We start from the raw sequence: 26,229 nt of genomic DNA, 5'->3' as shown, positions 1-26,229 counted from the left end.
GCCATGCAAGCTAAAGGCAATCCAAAAGAATTTTATCATTATGCCACAATCAAAAGAAAGAATGAATATGGAAGAATAACTTTATTGAATGTAGATGATGTTAGAAGTTAATGAGATTGTTCAATTAAGGAGTGCTCACATTGCATAAGATATATCAACCAGGTGTATGCAATATGATGAACAGTGCTACTGCTATATTAGACGAAGAGTTAGAGGTTCAAGAAAATGAGGTTGATGAGCTGTTGCATACCCTGGATAAGAATTTGTCTATAGGACAGATGGGATATCAGCCCGTTTGCTAAAGGAATGTTCAGCCGAATTGGCTAGGCCCTTCACATGTTTGTATAACTTAAGTCTCAGCTCAGGAATGATACCACAGGAATGGAAGGAATGTATGATAGTTACATTGTACAAAGGTGGTGCAAAAACTGATGTGTCTATTACTGTCCCATCAGTATCTCTGGTGTAGTAGTGAAGATTTCAGAGAAGTTAGTAAGAACTCGCATACAGAAATGGGTAGACAAACAAGCTATACTCTGCAAGAAGCAGCATGGGTTTACTAAAGGAAGGTCATGCTTTAGCAATTTGCTTATATTTTATAACAATGTTACAGCCGAGTTGGATAAAGGGAATGGATACACTATGATAATGTTGGATTTTTCTAAGGCATTTGATAGGATACCACATGAAAGGCTGTTGCATAAACTGGAGAATATAGGATTGGAATATAAACTCTTGACTTGGATCAGGGGATGGTTGACAGATAGATATCAAAAAGTGGTATACAGTGGGTGTGAATCTGCCAGATTTAAGGTGACCAATGGTGTACCTCAGGGTTCAGTCCTTGGCCATTATTGTTCAATTTGTACAATAATGACATCAGGCAGGGTCTAACATCATATGTGCAACTGTTTGCCAATGATGTGAAGATAGGCAGGGCAATCAGGGATGCTACTGATATTCAGCACTTACAAAATGATTTGAATAGGCTGGAAATTTGGGCAAACGAAAATGGCTGTCAGTTTAATGTCAGTAAGTGTAAAGTTATGCACTTTGGCATGACTAGAGTTCCAGTGGTATATTATATTAGCAGGGTTATGCTACAAGAAAAAGAGGAGGCAAGGGATCTTGGCATATTGGTGAATAGGAGGAATTTGAAGTTCAATGGTCACATAGCAAAAGTTGTAAATACAACTCAGAGGATAATTGTAATGTTGAAGCAAACGTTGACATGTAAGGATAAGGAAGTCATTTTGCTAATTTATAAGACTATGATAAGACCACATCTGGATTATTGTGTGCAGATTTGGTCTGCTGAGTTCCAAAGGGATAAAGAAGCTGTGGAAAGGATGCAAAGAAAAGTTACAAAGATTATACCTAATTAAAACAAACACACATATAAACCACAGTGAAAATTATTTAATTGTAAATATTTCATCCTAAGTATCTTAGGACATCATCAGTACAGTATTTAAACAAAAATTAGGAATAACATACAGTTAGGGCGCATGATTACAATAGAATCTCATGAAAACGTGCATAACGTGCTAGAGTAGTACAAAAAAAAAAAAAGAATCGCCATAGGGTATCTCTTTTTTGGATTTACACATCAAAAGAAAAGAAGACGGTTCCATCGCCACTTCCATCTTTCGCAAGCCTACATTCTCAGGTCACTAAATTCACAATTCTTCTGCTCATCATCCATCTCAGAAATTTGGCATTATTAAATCACTAGTTTCCAGAGCACACAAATTCTGCTCCTCTGAAGAATCTTTAAACCAGGAATTAGAAGTTATCAAAAATACAGCCATCCTAAATGGATATAATCCCAAAACAACTCAAAAAATCATCAGTCACTTCTGCATACATCAAACCAGACAGGAAGAAGTGCATAGGATTCCCATACCTTACGTTAAAGGCATCTCAGAACGTCTTTCTAAAATTATGAAGAAATACAATTTTGCCACTACTTACAAACCTATCAACCAAATTTACAACTTATTACCTTCTCCTAAGGACAAATTCTCACCCTTGATGTTACCTGGTGTTTATGAGATTCCATGCTCATGCAAATTATCTTACTTTGGACAGACAGGTAGGTCTGTTCAGAAACGCATCTCGGAACATCAAGACCACATTCGCCTTCTTAAACCGCAGAAATCTGGCCTCTCTCAACACGGAATTGAAAATCCAAACCATAGGATCCATTGGGAAAAGGCTAAACTTTTACATAGATCTTTATTTAAACGTGAACGTTTATACAAAGAAAGTTCTGAAGCCCTACTACACAGACCAAACCTAAACCGCAACGACGTTCTTACTATTCCTAAAGTATGGGAAATTATCATATAAAACTGTGTTAAATAATTAACGTTTTTTTTTTTTTTTTTTTTTACTACTTTAGCACGTTATGCATGTTTTCATGAGATTCTATTGTAATCATGTGCCCTAACTGTATGTTAGGGCGCATGATTTTTGTTTAAATACTGTACTGATGATGTCCTAAGATACTTAGGATGAAATATTAACAATTAAATAATTTTCATTGTGGTTTATACGTGTGTTTGTTTTAATTATGATCGCACCACAGGTTTCGTTATTTTAAAAAGATTATACCTGGATTATGAGAACAGATTGCGAGTATGTGGATTACAGACTGGTCAACAGGAGAAAGAGGGAGTGATGTAATAGAGGTCTATAAACTTTTGAATGGGTGTTATATCATCTGATGAAATTTTTCATTATATGGAAGGTGGGGAGAGAACATGGAGACATCCATGGAAGTTAAATTTATTTGCAGTCAAGAAATGGGTAAGATCTAAGTTTTTTTCCCAGAGAGCAGTGAGTGAGTGGAATAGTTTGCCTTTAGGGGTAGTGAGTGCATCTAGTGTGAATGAATTTAAGGGAAGGTATGATAGGTCATTTGGGTGAATTATAGCCTCCCTCGATGAGTCCTTGACTCCCTGGAGGTCTCAAATAATAATAATAATGATAACAATATAGAAGATATATCTGACCACCAAAGAACAGGCTGACCATGCTGCATTATGAGGCAACAGTTTGTGAGGACTGTGAAGGCCTCTGCCATAATCCTGTGAGAATGCAGAAAGTAATGTCACGAGAGATGAACGTTATGCAGAGAATGATGTCACGTGTACTAACTGATGACTTGGGGGTGAGAACCTATCATCATTCTACACTTCCTAACAGCACAACTTATGTGGCCAAAGGAGATAAAATCAAAGGCACTTCTCTGGTAGTATGTGAACAGACACATAGATATCCTCTTCACAGATGAGAAGATTTTTCACAAATGAAGAGTCGTTAAACTGCCAAAACGACTCCCGGATGGGCACACATAGCACCCAGGATTCTGAGAGGTCATCACCCTACATCAGTGATGGTTTGGTGGCAGTGACGTATCAGGTCGTACCCAAGTTGCATTTCTGCAAGAAAGGGGTCAAAACTTTCGTCAAAGTGTATCAAAATACCATGCTGGAACCTGTGGTATGGCCCCTAAACAACACCTTGTTTCATGGTAGACAGTAGACTTTCCAACAGGACTCAGCTCCTGCACACAAGGTGAGGACCCACACAACAGTGGTTGGAGACAAATGTGCATGACCATATATTACCATCTGATTGGCCATCTGGAAGTCCCAATATATAACTCCAAACACAAATTGAAGTCTGTTTGACTTCAATTTGTGGTCGGAGCTTGAGAGAGAGAATATCCTGCAAGAAACAACACCTCAGCATAGCCAGCCTGAAGGTGGATGTGGAACAGGCAGTGGCAGCATTTCCAATGGATGTTATGTGTGCCATGCATGAAGGCAAAAGGGGAAAATTTTGAACACTGAGCGCTGCTATATATGATTTGTATGTGCTGAAAGCCGTAAATGATTTACTGACAGATAAAAGATTTATTCACTGTTCAAGTTGAAACAGTATTTATGGCTAGACCAGGTATATATATATATACACCATATAATAGAGTATAAAATTATATAATATCTAGTTATATACTATATACCATATATTGTATATAGCATATATATTGTATATATTATATGTATACAAGGATATATGTATATATTATACATATATCATCATAGCTGCATATATATTACACTATATGGTATATTATACTACACCAGGGCTTCTCAATTAAATTAAGTAAAGCGCAACTAACCTAGACTTGAATCTTGGTGGGCCAACAAAGTCTGTGGGAGAAGTCACACTTCTAGTCCCTCATTATCTTTGTATAAGGCTTGTGTGTTTCTTTTGATGAATGAGTTATTTTGCCACTGTATCCTTTAGATGGAAGAAAAATTTTTTTTAGATTTTGTCTAGCATCTTAAAATTATGCTCCCAGTTTTATTCGGCATATCCACAGAATTCTGAAGGGTTTTAAAATTAATAACAGCTTATTTCCAGATTGTCAAATTTCTGAATGTTTACTGTCATTTTTGTATCCAAAATGTGCATTTTTAAACAACTTTTTTGCACATTTTGGATACAAAATGTGCAATTTTAAACAACTAATTTTTTTCAAGATGGTGAATTTTTGTGCTTATATGTGTGCAGTAAAGTACGTTTGTCCCAAAATCAACCTTGACTGAAGCCTTTAAAACTTCATGTTAAAAAACAAACAAACTTGAAGCACCCCCAAAAAAGTTACATGGGACACATTGAAAATTTTCTTTTTCTTTGGGTTTCATGTAACTCCCACCCATAAACCTTGTAAACCTATAGTATTTTAATACCATGGATAGATTAAGAATTTTCTTCTTCTTTTTTTTTTTTTAAATTTGTTTTTTTACATAGTCCAGAAACTCTGATATATAGACTAAACTAAACACAGAACTTCTTTCAGATACTTCAAAGCTTCTAATAAGTGAGCTATGGTCTGGGTGATGAAGTTCATTTATGGGATTTATGAACTTCCTTTATTGGTAGGTAGGTAGCTATAAAGTAAAACTGATATTCTGTTATTTTCATCTCTTCAGCCTAGCCTAGGGAGCTTTTGATAATGGAGCAAACTGCATTTTTTTTAAAATTACATTGTTGAGTTTTTTTTATGTCAATAACATTAATGTTAAACTAGAATAAAACATTAAAAAATAAAATGATTTGCTTTTAAACCAGTAACTTAGCTATGTAGGCAATGCAGTTTCATATTGATAAGGTTTACAAAGAACAGGTGCACTGCAGTTTGAAGTGATGATAAAATTTTTTTCTATTTTAGCCAGGTAATAAAATACTTAGCTAGGTAATAAAAAGAACTGGTACTCACCACTTAAACATAATTTTTTTTTTTTTAACAAAATATATGATACTGTTTTGATAGAAATTCTATAGTAAGTCGATTTTAATTTTAATAGTGTCATACATGCTACAAACATAATCATTCAGTGTAGTGAAATAACCTTTGATGCCTGAAATATTAAATTGTATACCTATGGTAATGAGGGTTAATCAGGTAGGAGTTAGATGGATGAGTAATATCATTAAGCACAAGTTGTGGAAGAAGAAAATGCTATGGAGGGTATATAAAGAGAAAGATGATCAATCAGCAAACCGACAACTTTATTTCTGAATTAGACTAGTACAACAGAGTAGTAGCAAAGAGCAATATTTTTCTCATTAGCTAGGATATAGCCATAATGCATTCTTGTTTTGTGTCAATTTCCTCTGCTTTTTTGAATCTTTCTTCAAGGAGCTTGGCTTCAGGTTCAATATATATATATATATATATATATATGGGGTGAGGGATACTGTTGATGATGGCAATTAAATTGCAGCCAAAAAGGAGATAGGTAGGAGAGTGACTGTTCATTTGAAGCAGTCTGAGTGAGATTAAGGCCAGTAAGACAAAATATACAGTTGGTTGTTGCTATAGGCCAGGGAGTTCCATGGATGATCTGGAAGACATGTATCTCCAAATTAGTACAATGAATACAGGTTGAGTGATTATTGTGGGGGACTTCAACTATGAAGATATAGACTGAAAGGAAGAAAGATCACAATGCAGGAAGGAAATGGAATTTATACACCTACTAAGAGATAATTACTTGAGGCAGCATGTGATGGAGGGGAATAGGGGTGTGAGAGAGTATTGAACCACAGGTTATAGGATTTGAAGTGACCACATTGCCTCTGATTGGTAAAAGTGAACATGCAATCTTGACTTGGAAGATTGTACAACATGAGAAATATTCTGTCAAGAAGAAGTATATGTGGAACTACAAAGCAGGTGATTATGATGAGCTTAGGAGGAAGCTTAAATCTGTGCCACGGCATAAAACACTCTGGGGTAAGGGTCATCTAGAGCAGTGCTTCCCAAACTTATGGATGTAAATGCCTCCTTTGTAAAAATTAAAATATTTCGCCCACCCCCATCGAAAACAAACCCGTAATACAGACATTATAATATTTATTGTATTTATATTCAAGCTTTTGCATTTGTAAGCTTTTTTGTGCTTCTTATCAATACCTTTGAAATGAAACTTATATGAATAAGCATATATTTACTAATATTCATTAAGCACCGAAATACACAGGAAGCAAAATTTGTAAACCAACACCAATGTGTGATTTTTTTTTCCATTAAAATATAAAAAATAACAAAAAATAAATAATAATAAAAATTAAATATGTTTCTTTTAAGATTAAAAAAAAAAACTACTTAGTCTTAAAACATTTTAAATTTGTTTTCATTATTTCATGTCCCCCCCCCCCAGGGGGCTGCGGCCCACAGTTTGGGAAGCGCTGATCTAGGGGAAGAAATATTAAATTGTATACCTATGGTAATGAGGGTTAATCAGATAGGAGTTAGATGGACGAGTAATATCATTAAGCACAAGCTGTGCAAGAAGAAAATTCTATGGAGGTATATAAAGAGAAAGGTGATCAGCAAACTCACAAACAGTACAAGAGTTAGGCAAGAAAGGTGACCAGCATGGCAAGGAAGGAAAAATCAGATTATGAGAAGAATCTAGAGGAGCAGACCACAGGAAATCCCAAAGAGTTCTTTCGTTATATGGCAAGTGAGATGAATGACTATGGAAGATTAACCTTAATGAGTGATGGTCACGAGGTGACAGAAGCAGATCAAATAGTTGAGTTACTGTAACCACTTTACAAGGGTATGTCATCCTAGTGAGGTTTGCTTTAACATATGTGACAGACACTAATGTGGGAACAGTGGTGGATGAATTGGAGGTTCTTAGGATATTGCAGAATCTCAATGTAAATACAGCTGTGGGATTAGATTAGATTTGCAAGAACATGCAAGGGAACTGGCAATGCTTCTGACTAGGCTCTTTAAGTCTCAGCTCTGGTAGAGATCCAAAAGAGTGGAAAGAGGGAAAAATAACTCCCTTGATTAAAGGAGGTTCTAAGACTGCAATAGCAAATCAGTATTTCAGACATGGTGGTAAAAAGTACTGGAAAAATTGGTCAAATAGAAAATTCAAGAATGGGTGGATAAAAATATGATACTCTATGAGGGACGTGTCTTTGTGAAGGGTCGTCATGCCTTAATAAAGAGTAACAGCTGAGTTGTATAAAGTAAATAACTACACGATCATTCTGCTGGCTTTTGCAATGGAATTTGACAGAATAACACATGGAACTCTATTATTCAAATTAGAACAAATGGGGATGGATAGGACACTGGTTAAGTGTATAAGAGGGCGGCTGCTGGACAAATATCAAAAAGTGGTATATGGAAGGGCAGAATCAAGATAAGAACAGATGACTAGTAGCGTGCCACAAGGTTTGGTGTTGGGGCCCATTGCTGTTTAATTTGTATGTGCATGATATAGGAAATAATCTGAAAGGAAATACCAGCCGTAAAACATAGGTTTCTGTGGTTAAGCAGTTCTGTAGTAATAATGAGACTACATATTAATATAAAGAGTTTATTAAAAATAAACAATTAAAAAACCTGACAAGTTTTGTGTGTCGTAAGGCTTATATCATCAGGGGTAATGGTACATAAAAGTTTAACACAGCTTAGTGACAATTAATTACACATATTAGATTTTTCAATAACTTCACAATTGGTAAATAATTGGGAAACCAGAATACAAATGATATATTCGTTACTGTATGCGTGTCGGAACATTGCGTTTTTACGTTCTGTAGTTTACGTGTGCTATATCCTGGGTCTGTGGCAGTTAAATTTTTGATGAAGGCAGACCACACGATGTAAAATCAAGCCTTGATTTTTATTGCACTGTGTAGGGATCCTAAGCATTTGGCTGCAGCTTCTTTAAATGTTCTCGTGAAACAATTATTATCAATATATGACATATTTGTTTGTTGCCAGAGTACTTGATGGCCAGTAGTGGCTGTGCTAAACCTGATTTGTGCTCCCTTCTTTTTTCAATGTCGTTTATATGCTCAGACATGCATATCTCTCCCAACCTTCCTGTCTGGCCTACAATAACAATTGCCACAAGAGCAATGAATTTCATAGACGCCTGGTTTTTTCATGGGGTGATGTGGTATGATGTGACGTGACAGTTTTGGTGGATATAGGAATCTTAATATTTTTTGTAAAGGTAGAAACGCCACTTTTATGTTGAACTCATGGAGCATCATAGCCACTTTGCCCATGATATTTTTGTTGCAGCGTGATAGCATTCTTGAAATCTTGTTTAAGTAAGGGAGTTGCAGGAGCTGTATTAAGAATTTTTTTGATCGTCTTGGGTTCAAAACCATTAAGTGCAAGGTTCTGTGCCGGGTAGTAATTCTTCATTTCTTTTAATCAGTATGCTAGATATATTGTATGCCCTGTCTTGCAAAGTTTTAAGTATGCTGATTTTTTGCAGTGGATGGTGGTGTGAAGCAGCATTTAAAATCTTCCCGTTGTGGTGGATTTTCTGTATACGGAGAAGGATAACCTTTTTTTTCTCTTTGTTTATTTCAATAAGGATATCAAGGAAAGGTAATCTTTTGTGCTGTTCTAGTTCAAAGGTAACTTTCATATTGGGATGCAAGTTGTTTAGATAAATCCAGAAATGACACAGTGGATCTACTTGGAAACCTTTTCGCACTAGACACTCGAGGACTTTTCAAACACTGCATGCAAAATATAGTTCGCCCACCGATTTGAGGTCCCTCGACACTTCTGTGCATCTCAGAAAAAGAAGAATCCATTCCGATAATAGAGTAATCAGTCCGTATAGTGGGATGAGTTGTTTATTATTACCGGTCGGAAAATTAACTTCTCTTTTATGATTATTATAGTTAACTATGTTGCTTGTATAACAGTTGGAAAATTTTACCTATAAAGCATGTGATTTCGCGTGTTGGTGACCAATTCGGACGTCCTTCATTTTTTTCTCCCCTTCAGCATGAATCGACTATTCTTGGAAAGACGCGAAGCAGGGACCTGGAAACGGTGGGCGAACTATACTTTTTTCATTTTTCAAGACAAATTGGGAAACAAAAAGAAGGACCATGGGTTCCTCCCCCTTTCTCCAGCTCTAGCCAACCTATTTATGGAAAATTTCAAAACAAATGCATTAAAAACCTATCAGAAAAGACCAAAAGTTTGGCTACGTTATGTTGATGATATTTTCATTATTTGGCTGGGAACGGTAGATGAGCTGATTGCTTTTAAAGATTATCTAAACTTTTTAGGTTTTTTAATTGTTTATTTTTAATAAACTCTTTATATTAATATCATCATCATCATCAAATTCCTGCCATGTACCCTCAAGGGGTGTACAGGATATGACAGTACTACATGAAAAAAATTACATCATTACTAACTTCCTATCTACAATTTTCCTCCAAATCAGTCTATTACTTGTCAAGACTCCAACATTATCAGATCTTATATTTCTATCGTCTAAGGCACTTTGTACTGTATCAATCCACCTATATCTTGGTCTTCCTCTGTGTCATTTTGCTACCAACCTGGCAGAGAACACTTGTTTTGCTAATCTTTCTTCGCCCATTCTGTTTAAGTGACCATACCACCTGAGATTAGCTCTGCTAACGCATTCCTAGATGCTGACAATGTCAAGTTCTTTCCTAATATCCTCATTTTTAATATGATATTGCCATTGATGCCATCTGTTCACGCCTCTAATCTTTCTCAGGACTCTCATATCTGCGGTCTCAAGTCTTTGGTCAAGTGTTTTACTTCTGACCCAGCGCTCAGATCCATAAGTTAAAACTGGTTTGAACACTGTCTTGTATAGCTAATTTAGTGTTCCGACTAATTTCTCTCTTATTCCATATGAATTTATTCAATTGTACCCTCATGAAGATGGTAAATTAAATATAGAAATAGACAACAGAATGATTCTGTTGTCTATTTCTATATTTAATTTACCATCTTCAGTAAAAATCGTGCTTAAGTAGCTGAAATGTTTCACTTGTTCCACAGGTTCTCCATTCACAACACAGTTGACATTTTCAATGATTCTGCCTATTTTCATCGTCTTTGTCTTTTTATTGCTGACCTTCATACCATATCTATTACAACAGTTATTCAATTTAGTCAGAGAATCTTGCAGACTTATAGCTGATTTATTAGAAGTATAACATCATCTGCATAGAGCAAAGAGCTGACTTTAATATCTCCAATTTTGATATCATGTTTAATACCACTTTCCTTCATAATGTGATCCATACAGATAATGAATAACAGAGGGGATAATGTACATCCTTGTCTCACACCACATTTAACATTAAACCATCTTCCTGTACTTCCTTCAATTCTAACTGCTGACTTACAACTCAAATAAAGAGTAAGTATTGCTTGATATAATGCCCCATTGACACCATATAACTGTAGCATATTGAATAGCTTCTCTCTTGGCACCTTGTCATATGCCTTTTCCAAATCGACAAAACTTAAATACAGATCTCTGTTATATTCTCATGCTTTCTCCACTATTTGTCGTAAAGTGAAGATCTGATCCTGACAGCCTCTATTTGGCCTGAATCCAGCTTGTTCTTCCACAATTCTTCTCAACCATTTCTCAAGTATACTTGCATAAATCTTGTTAGGAACACTCAGTAGGGAAATACCTCTGTAATTCTCACATTCAGTTTTATTTCCCTTTTTATATTATAGGTACTATCAGAGCTCTACTCCAATCATTGGGAATTCACCCTCTGTCCAGGCATTCTGAATTATGCAGTGCAGCCACTGTAAGACTTTTATACCACCATACTTCAGCATTTCTGGTCGAATATCATCTACTCCTGCTGCCTTTCCACATTTCAAGCCTTTGATGGCTTTTTCTACTTCAAGTATGGATATGTATTCCTGACTGCATGCCTGGTCAGTGTTTTTTACCACTGTACTGTCATCACTGCATGTTTCATTTAGCAAATTTTCAAATTAATTACTCCATACTTCAAGGATATCTTTTTCTCCTGTTTTCATTTCACCTTTATCATCTCTAACTCCTTTTACAGCACTCTTTTCTCCATTCCTAAGCTTCTTCAACAACCTGCAGAATATTTTGCCACCTTCTTGATATTTATTTTCTATGTTCTTGCCAAAGTCCTCCCATGGCTCTTGTTTAGCTAGTTTTACACACTGTTTAGCTTTCTTACATTTGTCTCTGTATTCTCTAAAGAGCACAAGCTGACTTATTTGCCAGGAACTTTTGATATGCTTTTCCTTCACTGCCTCTTTGGTTCCTGTTCTCAAACTCTTTCATTTTTCCTTCAATAATCTTTGTGTATTTTCGTCTACAGTTCACATCTGAGAGCTGCTCAACTTTTATTCGCTTTAAAACTTTCTTACATGTCATTCTTTTCAATATGAAATTCAATTTTATCCTGCTCAAGACTAAATAGTGATCACTTCCAATTTCAAATCCTCTGTACACTCTGGTGTCCAGCACAAGGGCGAAAACATCACTATCAACAATAACATAGTCAATGAGACTTTTCTTATTCCTTGCCTCTTCTCTCCATGTGAATTTGTGCACATTTTTATGTTGGAACATGGTGTTAGTAATAACCAGTCCATGTCCTGAGCAGAAATCCAACAGGTATTTGCCATTATTATTAGCTTTGTTCTGTTCTCCAAATTTTCACAAATCATTTTTGTATGTCTGACAATTACTTCCTACTCTGCTATTTAGATCCCCACCAAGGACCAACTTTTCCTTTTTCATTGTGTCAGTTGCTTTCTAGAGCCGCAAACAATTCCTCCACTTCTACCTTAGTAGAACCTTCTGTGAGACCATAGGCACAAATAAGTCTCATTGTCCAGTTCCCCATTCTGATATTTGCCCAAATCACTCTACTTGACACTGCCTGCCATTCAAGAAGATGAGTCTCGTATTTTGTATTGAATACTATGGCTACTCCTTCTTTTACTTGATTGTCATTGCCTGAATATAACATTTTGTATTTATTGCTCAGAATGATCTCACCAGTTTATGTCTTTTTTGTTTAAGTCACCCCTATTATTTTGATCTGGTACTTATCTAATTCCTCCGCTAGCTCCATTTCTTTGCCATTCAGGCTTCTTATGTTGATAGTACCGATCTTTAACTCCGGTGATGTTGAGTTGTGGTGTGTTTTCAGATTTGTTCCAGTAGGCGACTTTTCGCTGTTTGCCCTGGTTCCCTGGCGAAAACAACGGGGCCTTGTTTAACCAGGCGACACCCCAGCCTGCATGAAATTTTGTCATGTTGTATCATCATTTTGTATTTTGGTTTAACCAATAGGAATACAATTTGGTCGGCTAAATCCCAAATTGTCTGCCCATCCTCGTTCGTTCAGTATCCAGGTAGATACCCAACAGGGTGCACCATGAGAAGGTGAGAATTGGACGTTAGGTCAGAAGCCCTGGTTCCCAGCATTCCTTTAAAGACTATGTGGAGGTCTCCTCTCAGTTATATAGCTTTGATCCTTAAGCATCCCCCCCCCCCCTTGATAGGTGGATGTACTAAATATGCACCGAATATGTACTTAACTCTCTCATGCATGAGAGGGTTAAGTACACTTATATGGATTACTTAGTACATACAAAAAAGTAGAACAATTAGAATTTGCAGTAGAGCTATGTAAATCAAGGACAGTCTTTTTCTCTTTGCCTCATTTTGTATGGAAAGACTGAAAACATTCCAGACAGATTGGAACCTCACATCTACCACATATGTGTCTTGTTTTACTCTTGCAGTGTACATCTCTGCAATGATTGTCATTAGCATCCATTGTCTTTTTTGGGAAGTGTTCACCGCTGTCAAAATGTTTCTCATGTGGCAGAGAGTGAGTTTGGTGTTTCTTTAGTGCTGGTGGTGTCTGACTTGAAGGGAGTCCTCGTTTGTTTGTATAAATCTTGATATATCAAAGCAGTTGTCATGCTTGATATTTGAATTCCAACAAATCCAATTTTTCTTTTGCTTCCCATTTCCAAATGATCTGTGCATTACAAACAAGTATGGTCAACATATGGTAAAAAATTTTCATATACCATCATTTGTTCCTGGTATCACTTCAATACAAAGCCACAAGAGAGTCCATAAGGTCACTCCACTCCACCCATATGTTTGTTAGAAAAAGCTATGCTGCAAGGTAGTGGAATTTCAACATACTTTTTTTTATTTCCAGCTGAACCTCTGACATACACTGACAGGCTCCTTTCCTAAGTAGCTAGATACCACATGTACTATCGAGTTATCAACCCATCTAGTGCCATCAGAGGACATGGTAACTGACATATTTCCTTGTCCTATCTTCTGCAAATCCTTTTCATTTTTCAGTTTCTTGTCAGCACCTGCTATTTCTTCTACATATACCCACATAATAAATATCCTCTTCCTTTAGTTTCTTAATTAGGGGGATGCTTGTGAAGAAGTTGTCTGAATATACCTTTAAGTTCTTATCAGCAAGATCATGACAAAGGCCTAAGTACTACATTTTCACTTGCACTGAATGAGTCTCAATTTTGTCTTCCAGGATCTGCACCTACATAAAGATCAAAACAATATATAGCCTGAAATGCCTGCCCTCACCCACATTTTGAAACCCCATTTTTTTGGTTTCTTAGGTAAGTATTGTTTGAGCTGTGAACGTTCCTTGAATGGAATCATCATCTCATCTACACTCTGAAATTCTTCTGGGTTGACAGCAGCATGGAATGTTTCATGAAACTTTTGCAGCACTGGTCTTATACATATTGCTTTGTCTTTATTGTTGATAGGCATTGTGTCTGAATCAACAAAATGCAAATATCACCTTATGTCCTCGCATCTGTTCACTGACATAGCATCAGCTATAACATTCATGCACAGTCCATGTCAGAAGACCAATACTGCCTTACACATGGGTATTTTATGTATGTCATGACAAGTACAATTCCAAGGTAAATTTTGAGTTCAGTCACAATAAGTGCTAAATTATCTTTTCCTTTATGGCATGCATACAGATTAGTTTGTTTCACAATTTCATCCATCAATTCATCTGGTAACAGCTGTGAAAAATAATCTACAGGGCTCTCTCTGTGAATATTTACTTGGTGTTTTCCTCTAAACTGTGGTTAAGTACCAGCAAAGGGATTATCTTTCTGACTAAACCACACTGGTTGTCTCTGCAATGGCATATGACCAGCAACAGCTGTATTTTGCACACTAGCTGGACTTTGAATGTTGTGAGTCTGACCAACAGGGGAAGGACACTGAACATCCTGAACATCACTGTCTTCACTTGAGCTGTCATTCTCTATAGGATCATCATCAGAATCACTCAGCTCCAAACCATCTTCAGATTCCTCCAACAGTTTGTCAATCTCCTCTTCAGTAAGTATCTTGTGGTAATAGGCCTTTTTTTTATATGCCTGATAGACCTGGCTTTTGGTTATTCATCTGTAAAAGAGATGATAATGCCAATTAACACACTTACTATTCATTTATGTTTGCAAAAATAAAATAAATAAAATTATAAAAATATTGTACAAGTACTTTCTAACCTCAAAGTATTTGCCGCATAGATTACCTTACAAACATATTGTCTTCATGTGGGGTCAGGTTGTTTTCAAGTTTGTTTTATGAATATGGTAATAAACATGAACAAATTAAATATTCACACTTCATCTATAAGGTATAACAATATATAAAACCATACTAACCTTTCCAGAAGATCATAAAATCACCAAATTCAAATCAACAAAACAGCAGCTCTTCACTTCCTCCTTGATACCACCATGCACCGCAGAGAGAGATTGGTATTTCTGTAACTCTGTTGAAACTCTTGCCATCTAGTATAGTTTCCAAGAACACTTTAGTCTCCCCAGATGAGGTTTACATGAATACAGTAGCACTAAATTACGAATAATTATTATGAGGGAAAATATGTGTCCTCATATGAGGCCTTTATGCATAAGAGGGTTAATAGAAGAAAGGCTTCAATCAAGGCGATACTAGGCATCCCTATTTCACTACATGTATATATAAAACACAAAGTCAGACTACAGCCTACAAACTGATGAAAATAAGCACTCGAAACAGCAAAAACAGGTGAAAAAAAATTAGTTTGTCTGAAAATACAAATAAGAAATAAAAAAATATATACTTTGAGAATTAAAATGGCAGCAAAAAAAAATCAGAGCATAAGATGTGATTAATTTTAAATCTCTCAGAAATTGTAAAAATTTTGTGGATTCACTGAATAAAAATGACTTCCATTTTAAAAGATAGGGTAAAATAACTCACTTTCATCAAAATACAAAATCATGTAGCTTCAATTTAATTTTTAATTTGATTTTGCACAGAATGACCAAGTGGTGTGTGTTATGCATTTGTTAGTCTCTTCAGCTATACCAATGACTTAAAAAAAAAACTTACCCTGTCTCCTCTAAAGACATACCACTGCTTAATTGGTTCAATTAAAACAGGCTTAACACCTTGTTTGCTGTTTTCTCTTCTGAATTCTTCTGTCCAACTTCTATGCATACCATAATAAAATGCTTTTTTCTTTATTACTCTTCTCTGATACTGAGGTCCATCTGGTGTTTTCCATTCAATTTGCTCTCTGGTTCTTTCTATGTAACTTTCAGGAAAGTTTGAATAATCTTTAGGTAGCTTGGAGAGGCACCTCAAAAATCCAATTAACCTCATGGCATAAGACCTATTGTAGTTAATTATTTAAACAATAGGGAAAAATCATTTAAAATAAATTCTGTCTATTAAATATAAAATAATATGCATTAAACACCATGTATTATAAAATCCCACTCCAATCAGATCATATATAATTCTCACTTGGGTATAGTAAACTACACATTTTTCACACCATTTCCTTTATTAGAGGCACTGTCTGATGAGTGCATAAAATCTGGAACAGGGCTGTTCTAGATGATACTGAAAGGTTCAACAGCAACACAAGTTTCACTTACATTTGGTATGTTATATTCCCTATTAACTGGATCAACAAACTGTGTTTATTTTAACTTGAATTTAACAAGTGTTACTTCTTGTTTTCATCTATATTTTACCCTAATATATACAAACAAAGTTTGCAGAAATATCTTCAAAGACCAAGCTTTATATATATATATAAAACAGTTGGCTTTACATTGAGTTGCCTTTTATATCCCAAAATGCAAAGCAAACATCACACTATAATATTAAAGTAAAATATACATTGTGTATAGAGGTGTGCTCTGTATTATGGGATATAAAAGATGAATGTGAAGTCAACTGCTTTATATACATGCAGCTCAATCATGAACACAAGGATGAAAACAAGAACATACTTCTTTATCAAGTAATACTTTCAATCAAAAAAAAAACTGCTATAAAAATCCAGAAAGGTGTGCCCATATATTATATTTTATTATATTATAAGAAAATATCAAGGATAGCGAGGAATCTTGCTCCACCTTTGCTTTGAGTTGCCTTGGTGTTGTACTACCAGGTGGTCACTTACGCTTGGATTCGCCGATAGTTCTTCGGCATGAAACTCTTAGATCGTAGTTTTCGATCTTAGAGTTTCGAATACTGGCTGTAAAATAATAAGGGATTTTTATCCCCTTCATTTAATTAACTTTGCCAGAAAAAATAGCCATTTGGCTTTTCATCTTAGTTATAATATAATATATGGGCACACTTTTCTGGCATTCATATAGTGAAGGTATGTAAGTTCTTTTCACTTAAACTTTGATATCATCCAGGTCTAGCTACTTATTGATGAGACCTCAAAAAAGGTTGAAACCAGTCTGAGTAGTGACCTCTCCTCATAATGTAAAGCAGTATTATATCTCCTAGGAGCTGTGTGTTTTTACATTATGAGAAAATATCAAGGATAGTGAGGCAGCTTGCTCCACCTTTGCTTTGAGTTGCCTTGGTGTTGTACTACCAGGTGGTCACTTACGTTTGGATTCGCCGATAGTTCTTCGGCATGAAACTCTTAGATCATAGTTTTCGATCTTAGAGTTTTGCATAATGGATGTAAAATAATAAAGGATTTTTATCCCCTTAATTTAAAGTCTGAAAAAGTTTAACAGTCAGATGATTCCATCATGCATACATGTCAGTCATCATATTCTTTGCAGAGTCACTGTCAACAATATTTAATTTTACTTCCACATCATGAATAGGGAAAATTCATGTTGTGGAATATTCAATACAGTAAAGCAAAATTTCATTTATTTTACTTGAACTGGTGACTATATAAATTTCCTCTTATTTCAGTATAAATTAAAGATGCCAAGGAATTATATTCTTGGTTTAATCCTTTATCCAAGTGTAAGCAAACAAAGTTTGCGCATGAAGTAACTTCACAACTGGACAACTCGTACACAGAGGCTAATGACTTCACATTACTTGCCTTAGTATCCCATAATGCAAAGCACATATCCTTATGGACATATATAATGCTATGTATTATGGGAAGGGTCACTACCCAGACCAGTTTCGACCTTTATTGAGGAAAAACTTGCAACATCTATCTCTAATCCAGAGTATTTTATTTAATAAGGTGTGACACCTTTTGGCTACTTGTATATGGAAATATGACTTCTGCATTACTTCAACATTGTAGAAAGTATTTTACCTTGGGTATAATAAATGTTAAAGATACCAAGCAATTTTAAACCTGGTTTTTACTCCATTTCCCAAGTAAGCAAATAGACAAACAAGTCAAGTTTGCGCCTGCAAGTGTTGCAAGTCTGGCTGACCCTTCACATAGTGCAAGACCAAGGCAACTCATGGTAAAAGTAGTATAAGCTCTGATCACTAATCTTAATATTTACCCATAATGCAAAGCACATCTCCTGGAGGAGATGTATGATGCTTTGTAATAAAGGCAAGGGGCCACTACCCAGACCAGTTTCGACCTTTATCGAGGTCTCATCAGTGGGAGCCAGGCTAGAAATACCAAGATTTAGTAATACAGAGCTTATAAGTATTTTACCAAAAGAAGTTACCATAAGGTAACCTTATTAAATAAAAATCTCAGGAGGAGATATAAATGTAGAAAGTATTTTACCTTTTGTATAATAAATGTTAAAGTAGTATATACTTCAACATTGGTATCACTTCTGGGTCTGGCTTCCACTGATGAGACCTCAATAAAGATCGAAACAGGTTGAAGACTAAATCCAAAAGTGCATTTCACTGAACTTAATGATGATTCAGTTGAAGGCAAGTCTTTTTGAAGATATAAACTCAAAATATCCAGATGACTCTTAATCCTTTGTGGCAAGTAATGGTTGGTTTACTGCTGTCATCTCTTGATAATTTCATAAGGAAGATCAAACTAAACATTTTTTTAAAATTTTTTCTATTTTCTCATAATATTATATTGTATTATATTGCTTTGCATTAATAATTACATATTGATATCTAATTTGTGCATACATCCTGTGAATGAAACTAACAGAATGTACTAATGTATGCATATACTGTGAATGTAATGTAAACATGTGAGCAACATGTGATTAATGGGTGAGGTAGGTTATAAATCCAAATCACAAGAAATTCATGTTATATGAAGGGGGGAGGGTGTTGAATGTAACTCTTATGAAAGCTGGGATCTGTGCACATGTATCCCTCCCTCTTTTTTTGTGTGTGTAAACCTCTAGTATAACAGTACTGAAGATAAACTAAGGAATTTTATCATTTTTTATTTATTTTTTTACATAGTCCAGGAACCTAGCTCTGTAGACCAAATGTGAACTTTTCATGCCATTTCATGGGCTTTCAGTTAGCAGGATGGAGGTCTCACACAGGATGTGAGACCTCCATCATTAATTCTGCATATACACACTGTGTATATGCAGAATTAATTTTCAAGTAGTTGCATGTGTGTATATATATATATACAGATAGTTTATAGGTTAATAAAATAACTAATTAAAATTTGGTAGTCAACACAGTGTGCAATTAGTAAACAATAGTGATGACAATGAAACCTATAAGCTGTTTTGTCAGTTTATGTCATGTGTACTTTTTTTTTTTTTTTTTTTAATAGGGAACGGAGAAGTTTACAGAATGGAAGAATTTTATCTAAGCCATGAGGAAATGAACAGAATGACAGTGGTGTGAAAGTATGAGTACAGCAGGGCAATAAAAAAAAATCATTACATGGATGCAAAAATGTATAGGTGAAAATGAAAGTTAATAATAGAATAAATTACAGTGAAAGAATAGAAGAGTACTCATTATAAGGTTTGATGGAATGAATACAGTACATATAAATAATTAAACAAGTTTAATTGATTTTATATTTCATCTCAGTCACTGAGACATCATTAGGGAAACAATATTAAAATTGCAAAAACACACACAAAACAATGAGTGATAAAATTAGACAAGCCTAAAGTCCTATAAGGGGGTGTCCTCTATGGGTACTGTTGGGTAGGAGACCTAAATATTAAAGTTTTCCAAATCTTGAGGGCACACAACCCCCACCACCTGGTTCTCTACAGCCATACTTATTCAGATTACACTGGTTTTTTAAATCTTCTGCTAATTCTAAAAAAAATCTTTCAGATTTATATTTGTTGTGGTGAAGCATAGTAGTATCTTCCATTTGATTCTGTGCAAGGTTTCCAAGGTATGGTCACCTGGACCTGACTGACCATACTTAGAGTAGCAGATGTATATTTTATGCTCTTTTTAGGTGGATGTTAGCAAACAAATCTCCAGTTTGATCATTAATATCATAAGTTACAAGAACATGGAACTTTGTAAACCTCTGGGACAGAGAGAGGAGGTAGAGGATCCTTGGGAGAGTGGATGAGGGCAGCCAGCTTCAGATGAGGTTTGAATGCAGTGCAGAGAATGTATATTTTTAGAGTTTTGGCTATTTTTTCTGAGGTGTCCTGGATATAAGGAATAACGATAGCATTACTATAGTCTACATGTTGAGAGGAATGTAAGGAGATGGAAGGAACAATTAATTGGGTGATCTTTTTGGCATTGTACCATTGGACAAGGAGGTCTGGTGAATAAAGGAGAGTTAAGCTGAAGTTTAGCCTGGGTTCAATCTTCCATGATAATTGCTCAGCCTTCGCTCATTGTGATGCATCTTCTGATGTATGTTGCCCACATCTTCTTCTGGACCCTCAGGTCTATAGGAGCAACTAATGACAGCCTCAAATGAACTATTTCCATCAGATCTACAATCTTCCTCAACTACTATTTTTGTTGGTTAAAGTTCTTCAGGTATCACTAATAATACCCCTCCTCCTGCCCTATTTCTTCTGAAAATGCAATATCCATTACGTTCTATCCCTGTAACTACATCATTCTCTGACAATCAGGTCTTGCTGATGCCAATAATTTTTGGCCAAGTTGAGCTGCCCAATGCCCCAAATTCCTCTCCTTTATTTCTGATATTTCAGAAAAAAAAAAAAAAAAAAGAAGTTTATAATTAGTTTGTATCTAGAGCATCCCAGACACTCAATAGAATTAAGATCAGGAAACCTGGCTGGCTAGTCTATACACGTACAATAGTCTCTTCTTGAAGATTGGTCCATGAGCTTTGCTTGATGAGGACAAGCATTATCATCTTGTAGGATAAATGTCTCCCCCTATTGTACTCCTCATATGGACCAACTGGAGAGATCCAGGACCTCGGTCTTTATAAATTGCAGCATTTATGGTCCCACTAGGAAGCACATACAAGCAAGATGCCTTTCCAAATCATCATCTTCACTGTAAATATCCATGAAAGGGACACGTACAGTGAAAATGAATTGGAAAGGCTTCTTGCTTGCATGTGCTTCTTAATGGGACCATAAATGCTGCAATTTATAAAGACCGAGGTCCTGGATCTCTCCAGTTGGTCCATATGAGGGGTGCGATAGTCTTGTCTTGTCAGATGTCATCTCCTTCCAGGAGGTTGACTACAATGAGCTTCCACCATGTATGGTTTTGTGCTTCTCTTTTGCATTCTTCATAGGACAAAAAGGTCCAGTCCTTAATATTTCCCATCCAATCTGTTCTTTGTCTTCCTCTTCTTTTTCCTTGTATCATTCCTTCTGGAAGTGTTTTTTGTAGGGATTCATGCCTTAGTATGTGACCAAGATAGGCAATTTTCCTTTTCTTAATGGTTTTCAACAGATTCCTATCTTTTCCCATCATCTCTAATATTTCTAAATTAGTTTTTTTGGCAGTCCATGGGACTCTAAGAATTCTTCTGAGGATCCACATCTGAAAGGCTTTTAGTTTATTTTCACAATATTCTGATATTGTCCAGGTTTCTGCTCCATATAGCACTGTTGACCATACGTAGCATTTGGACAGCCTAATTCTTGTTTTTGTGTGAATTTCCCCTTGAGGTCAGAATGCTTTTCATGCTAATGAAGGTTGATCTAGCAATTTCTATTCTTCTAAATATTTCCTTATCACACTTTCCATTCTCTGTAATTAGTTGACCCAAATATATATAACTCTCTACTTGATCTGAAGTATTTCCTCTGATCTTAATATTTATATCGGTATTTTCCCCTTTTTCTCTTGTTACCAGCATGGTTTTGGTTTTTTTTTTTGAAGCTGAAATTAAGTCCATATTTTTCACTTAGCTTCAGCATCTCTTCTAGTAGGTTTTGAAGATCTTTTTTATTTTCAGCTAGCAGTACTGTATCATCTACATATCTTAAGTTGTTTATATTCCTGCCTCCTATGCTGACTACTTTAAATTCTTCTAATTGCCAGAAGATATTTTCAGTATAGAGGTTAAACAATATAGGAGGAATCCATGACTTATTTTTCACGGTATTAACAACACCACAAACACTTTTATCAACAAAGATGTTTTATTAACGCTAATATTTCTCTGATTTTCAACTCAGCATCATCATCAGAGCACAACACACATGTAAACGCGACAGTGAGTGAGTGAAACAATATAATTGCAAAAGACAAAAGATCTAAAGTCCTATTTTTGGCACCCTCTAACAAAAAAAACAGCAGTTATCCAGGAGTTTTTCTTAGGATAACTGTCTCCCAAATTTTTGGCAAATTAATGCAACCATATTTGTTAAGGTTGGGAGAATTCTTCAAAGCCATTGCTGACTCAAAAAATAATCTTTCAGATCTATAACGACTCCTAAATAGCAAATTCGTTTTCCTCCATCTAATCCTGTGTGAAGGAGTGTCCAAAGCGTGGTCTGCCAGTCCCGACTTGCCATAGTAATAGTAGCGAATGTATCTTTCATGTTCTTCCAGGCGGATGTTCACTGATCTTCCTGTTTGCCCATAATAGGCCAAGTCACAGTCACATGGAACTTCATACACTCCTGGGTGTGCTAAAGGGTGAAGTTTATCCTTTGGCGAGCGGATCAGAGTTGCCAGCTTGACATGAGGTTTGAAGGTGGTGCGAAGGCCACGTTTCAACAATACTTTGGCTATCTTTTCCGATGTACCTCTGATATAGGGAATAGAAATGGTCATGTTGTATTCTTGTGTATTAGGGGAGGGCAGAGTAATGGGCCTATGTAGTATTTTATCTATTTTGTAGGGATTGTAGCCGTTGGCTAAGAACGTATGGCGCAGGTACTGGAGTTCAGTGGTCAGAGCTGTATCGTTAGAATAAATGGCTCTGGCTCTGTGTGTAAGTGTTTTTAAAATGCCGTACTGTTGGACTGGATGATGATGTGATTGTTTATGTAGGTATCTTCCTGTGTGTGTAGGCTTTCTGTAAATAGAAAAAAATAGTGATCCATCTGAAAGGCGGGTGACTAATGTGTCAAGAAATGGTAAACAGTTATTTGATTCTTTTTCTACTGTGAAGTGAATTTTGGGGTGTTGGCTGTTTAGGTAGGTGATAAAAGCATCCAAACACATCATCTACATAGAGCAACCACACTTGTGGCTTGTATGTAGCTGTGGTAAGTACTTTGTTTTCAAAGTGTTCCATGTAAAAATTTGCTAACTGGGGAGAGGGGGGGAACCCATAGCAGTACCATTAATCTGTTTGTAGAATTCCCCCCCCCCCATGTAAAGTAACCTGTTCATGGTAAATTGAAATAACTGGGGGAAATTTAGACTTGATTAAATCAAGAGTGTCTATAAGTGATACATTGGTAAATAGGGAGGTGACATCGAAACTAACCATTATGTCTGAATTTTTTAGGATTAGATTTTTAACCAGTGTGTTTGAAATGGATTGAATTTTTTACAAAAGTAGAGGAGTTGCCAGTAAGAGGGGCAAGCGACTTAGCTAAATGCCGGGCCAGTTTATACGTGGGACTATCTATGCTATCAACTATGGGGCGTAGGGGAATATTAGTTTTGTGGATTTTTGGTAATCCATAAATACGGGTTGTTTTAACATAGAATTCCTCTGAGATTTCTCCTGCTATTTTTATTGAGGCAGTTTGCTCCCAATATAGATTTATCAGTAATCTGGTATCTTTCCATCTACTCCTAAATCTCTGATGCATTTGATTAGTTGTTCATGTTGTATATTGGTGTGATAGGGGGAGATATTTATCCTACAAGATGATAATGCTTGTCCTCATCGAGCAAAGCTCATGGACCAATATCTTCAAGAAGAGACTATTGTAAGTGTATAGACTAGCTTTTTTTTTTTTTCCCCATTAGAGGGCGCCAAAAATAGGACTTTAGATCTTTTGTCTTTTGCAATTATATTGTTTCACTCACTCACTGTCGCGTTTACATGTGTGTTGTGCTCTGATGATGCTGAGTTGAAAATCAGCAAAATATTAGCGTTAATAAAACATCTTTGTTGATAAAAGTGTTTGTGGTGTTGTTAATACCGTGAAAAATAAGTCATGAATAACCATCAACGCCTAAGCTTATCTGTTAGAAATATAGGAGGAAGAACACAGCCTTGTCTGACACCCTTCTTTACTGGGAATTCCTATGAGATTTCTCCTGCTATTTTTATTGAGGCAGTTTGCTCCCAATATAGATTTATCAGTAATCTGGTATCTTTCCATCTACTCCTAAATCTCTGATGCATTTGATTAGTTGTTCATGTTGTATATTATTATTATTACGGGCAACTCCAGGGAGTCATTAGACTCATCGAGGGAGGCCCCAAATCATTTTCATCACAACTATTCGACATTCTTACAGTATCTATCATACCTCGCCTTAAACTCATTCACTGTCACAGCATCCACCACAGACTCAGGGAGCGCATTCCACTCATTCACCACTCTAAGAGTAAAAAACCCAGCTCTAACACCTTTACTAACCACACTTTTGCCCAGTTTCCATGGATGTCCCCTAGTCCTCCCACAACCAGCCCTGTTCTCAAAAATATCTTCTGAATTAATTTTATAGAAACCCTTCAGTAATTTGAATGTCTCAATCATATCTCCCCTCCTCCGCCTATCAACTAATTTTTGCAACCCACAAATCCTCAACCTGTTCTCATACGGTTCATTCCACAGACCCGCTATCATCTTGGTCACTCGCCTCTGGATCCTCTCCACCTCCTCCCCATCAAGAAGAAACCTAGGTGACCAAATCTGAGCACAGTAGTCGAGATGAGGTCTTATCAAGGCTCGATACAGAGGAACAATAACCTGCTTGTCTCTGCTTGTCAACGTATTCTTCAGCAACCAAGTGATTTGATGAGCTGATTTGGCCACTTTTGCAATGTGTCCCCTAAATTTCAATTCCTTATCCACCAACACTCCTAAATCTCGTGCCTCATCAATTTCCTGGAGCACGGTTCCACCAATGCAGTAAACTGCCTCCCATCTTTTCACCCCAAAATGCATAACCTTACATTTTGCCACATTAAATTGACATCCATTCTCCCTAGCCCAGACCTCCAATCTATCCAAATCATCCTGCAAAATTTTGACGTCATCTGCATTCACTATTGCCCTACCCAACTTCGCATCATCCGCAAACAAATGAACTGTTCCTCTCAGATCCTTTCCTATATCATTTATGAACAAATTAAACAGCAGTGGTCCAAGAACAGATCCTTGTGGTACACCACTAGTCACAGGCCGTCTTGTGGACTCTACTCCTGAGTAAACCACTCTCTGATATCTCTCCGTCAACCACCCTCCTATCCATCTCACCAACCCTATGTCCATTCCCATATGCTGCAATTTACTGATTAGAATTCCATGTGGTATCCTGTCAAAGGCCTTAGCAAGGTCCAGCAGAATCACTGTAAACCCATTACCCTTATCCAGTTCAGCCGTCACTGTGTTATAATACGTGAGCAAGTTACTGAGGCATGACCTACCCTTCACAAAACCATGCTGTCCCCGATATAGTATCCCATTTTCTTCTATCCAATCTTGTATTTTCCTCTTGACTATTTTCTCTAAGACCTTGATAATGATTCCTGTTATGCTGATTGGCCGGTAATTTTCAACAGCAGCCTTGGAACCACCTTTGTGCAGTGGAACTATTTTCCCCTCTTTCCACCCCCTTGGGACTGACCCAGTCCTGAGGCTCAAATTAAACAAAATGGTCAAGGGCACTGACAATTCTTTGGCCGCTTCACGTACGACACGAGCTGGTATACCATCCAATCCCACAGATGTATTGACATTGAGGTTCTGTAATAGACTAGTTACCTCTACCTCATTCATCACAATTCCAGTATAAGCTGTTGGTTCCTCCATTTCCGCAAAGCCACCACCTGGATGATATACTCTTGCAAAGTGCTCGCTCAGTAATTCCACAACATCGACTGATTCAGTTACCTCCCTACCCTCAGCATTTTTTAAGATCATTCTACCATGAGCATTTTTCCTTTTACTTGCAACATATTGAAAAAACTGTTTGGGATTCT

At 36.3% G+C, this 26,229-nt stretch overlaps 1 protein-coding gene across 3 annotated transcripts in view; it reads right to left on the bottom strand.

The window, feature by feature from the left end:
• The window catches only part of mRpL24 (mitochondrial ribosomal protein L24), an 88,328-nt gene that overhangs the window by 38,159 nt on the left and 23,940 nt on the right, over positions 1-26,229 (bottom strand). For all 3 annotated transcript variants that reach the window (XM_090416066.1, XM_090416067.1, XM_090416065.1), the window contains one exon: positions 15,834-16,116. In XM_090416066.1, the coding sequence (XP_090272192.1) occupies positions 15,834-16,106 (273 nt within the window). In that variant the 5' untranslated portion in view covers positions 16,107-16,116. The remainder of the gene's footprint in view (positions 1-15,833; positions 16,117-26,229) is intronic.

The sequence above is a fragment of the Typopeltis vanoorti genome, chromosome 3 (assembly GCF_054136105.1).
Source record: "Typopeltis vanoorti isolate ZY-2024b chromosome 3, IOZ_Tvanoo_1.0, whole genome shotgun sequence".
NCBI classification, from domain to species: Eukaryota; Metazoa; Arthropoda; class Arachnida; order Uropygi; family Thelyphonidae; genus Typopeltis; species Typopeltis vanoorti.
This window is presented reverse-complemented; position numbering and strand designations above follow the sequence as displayed.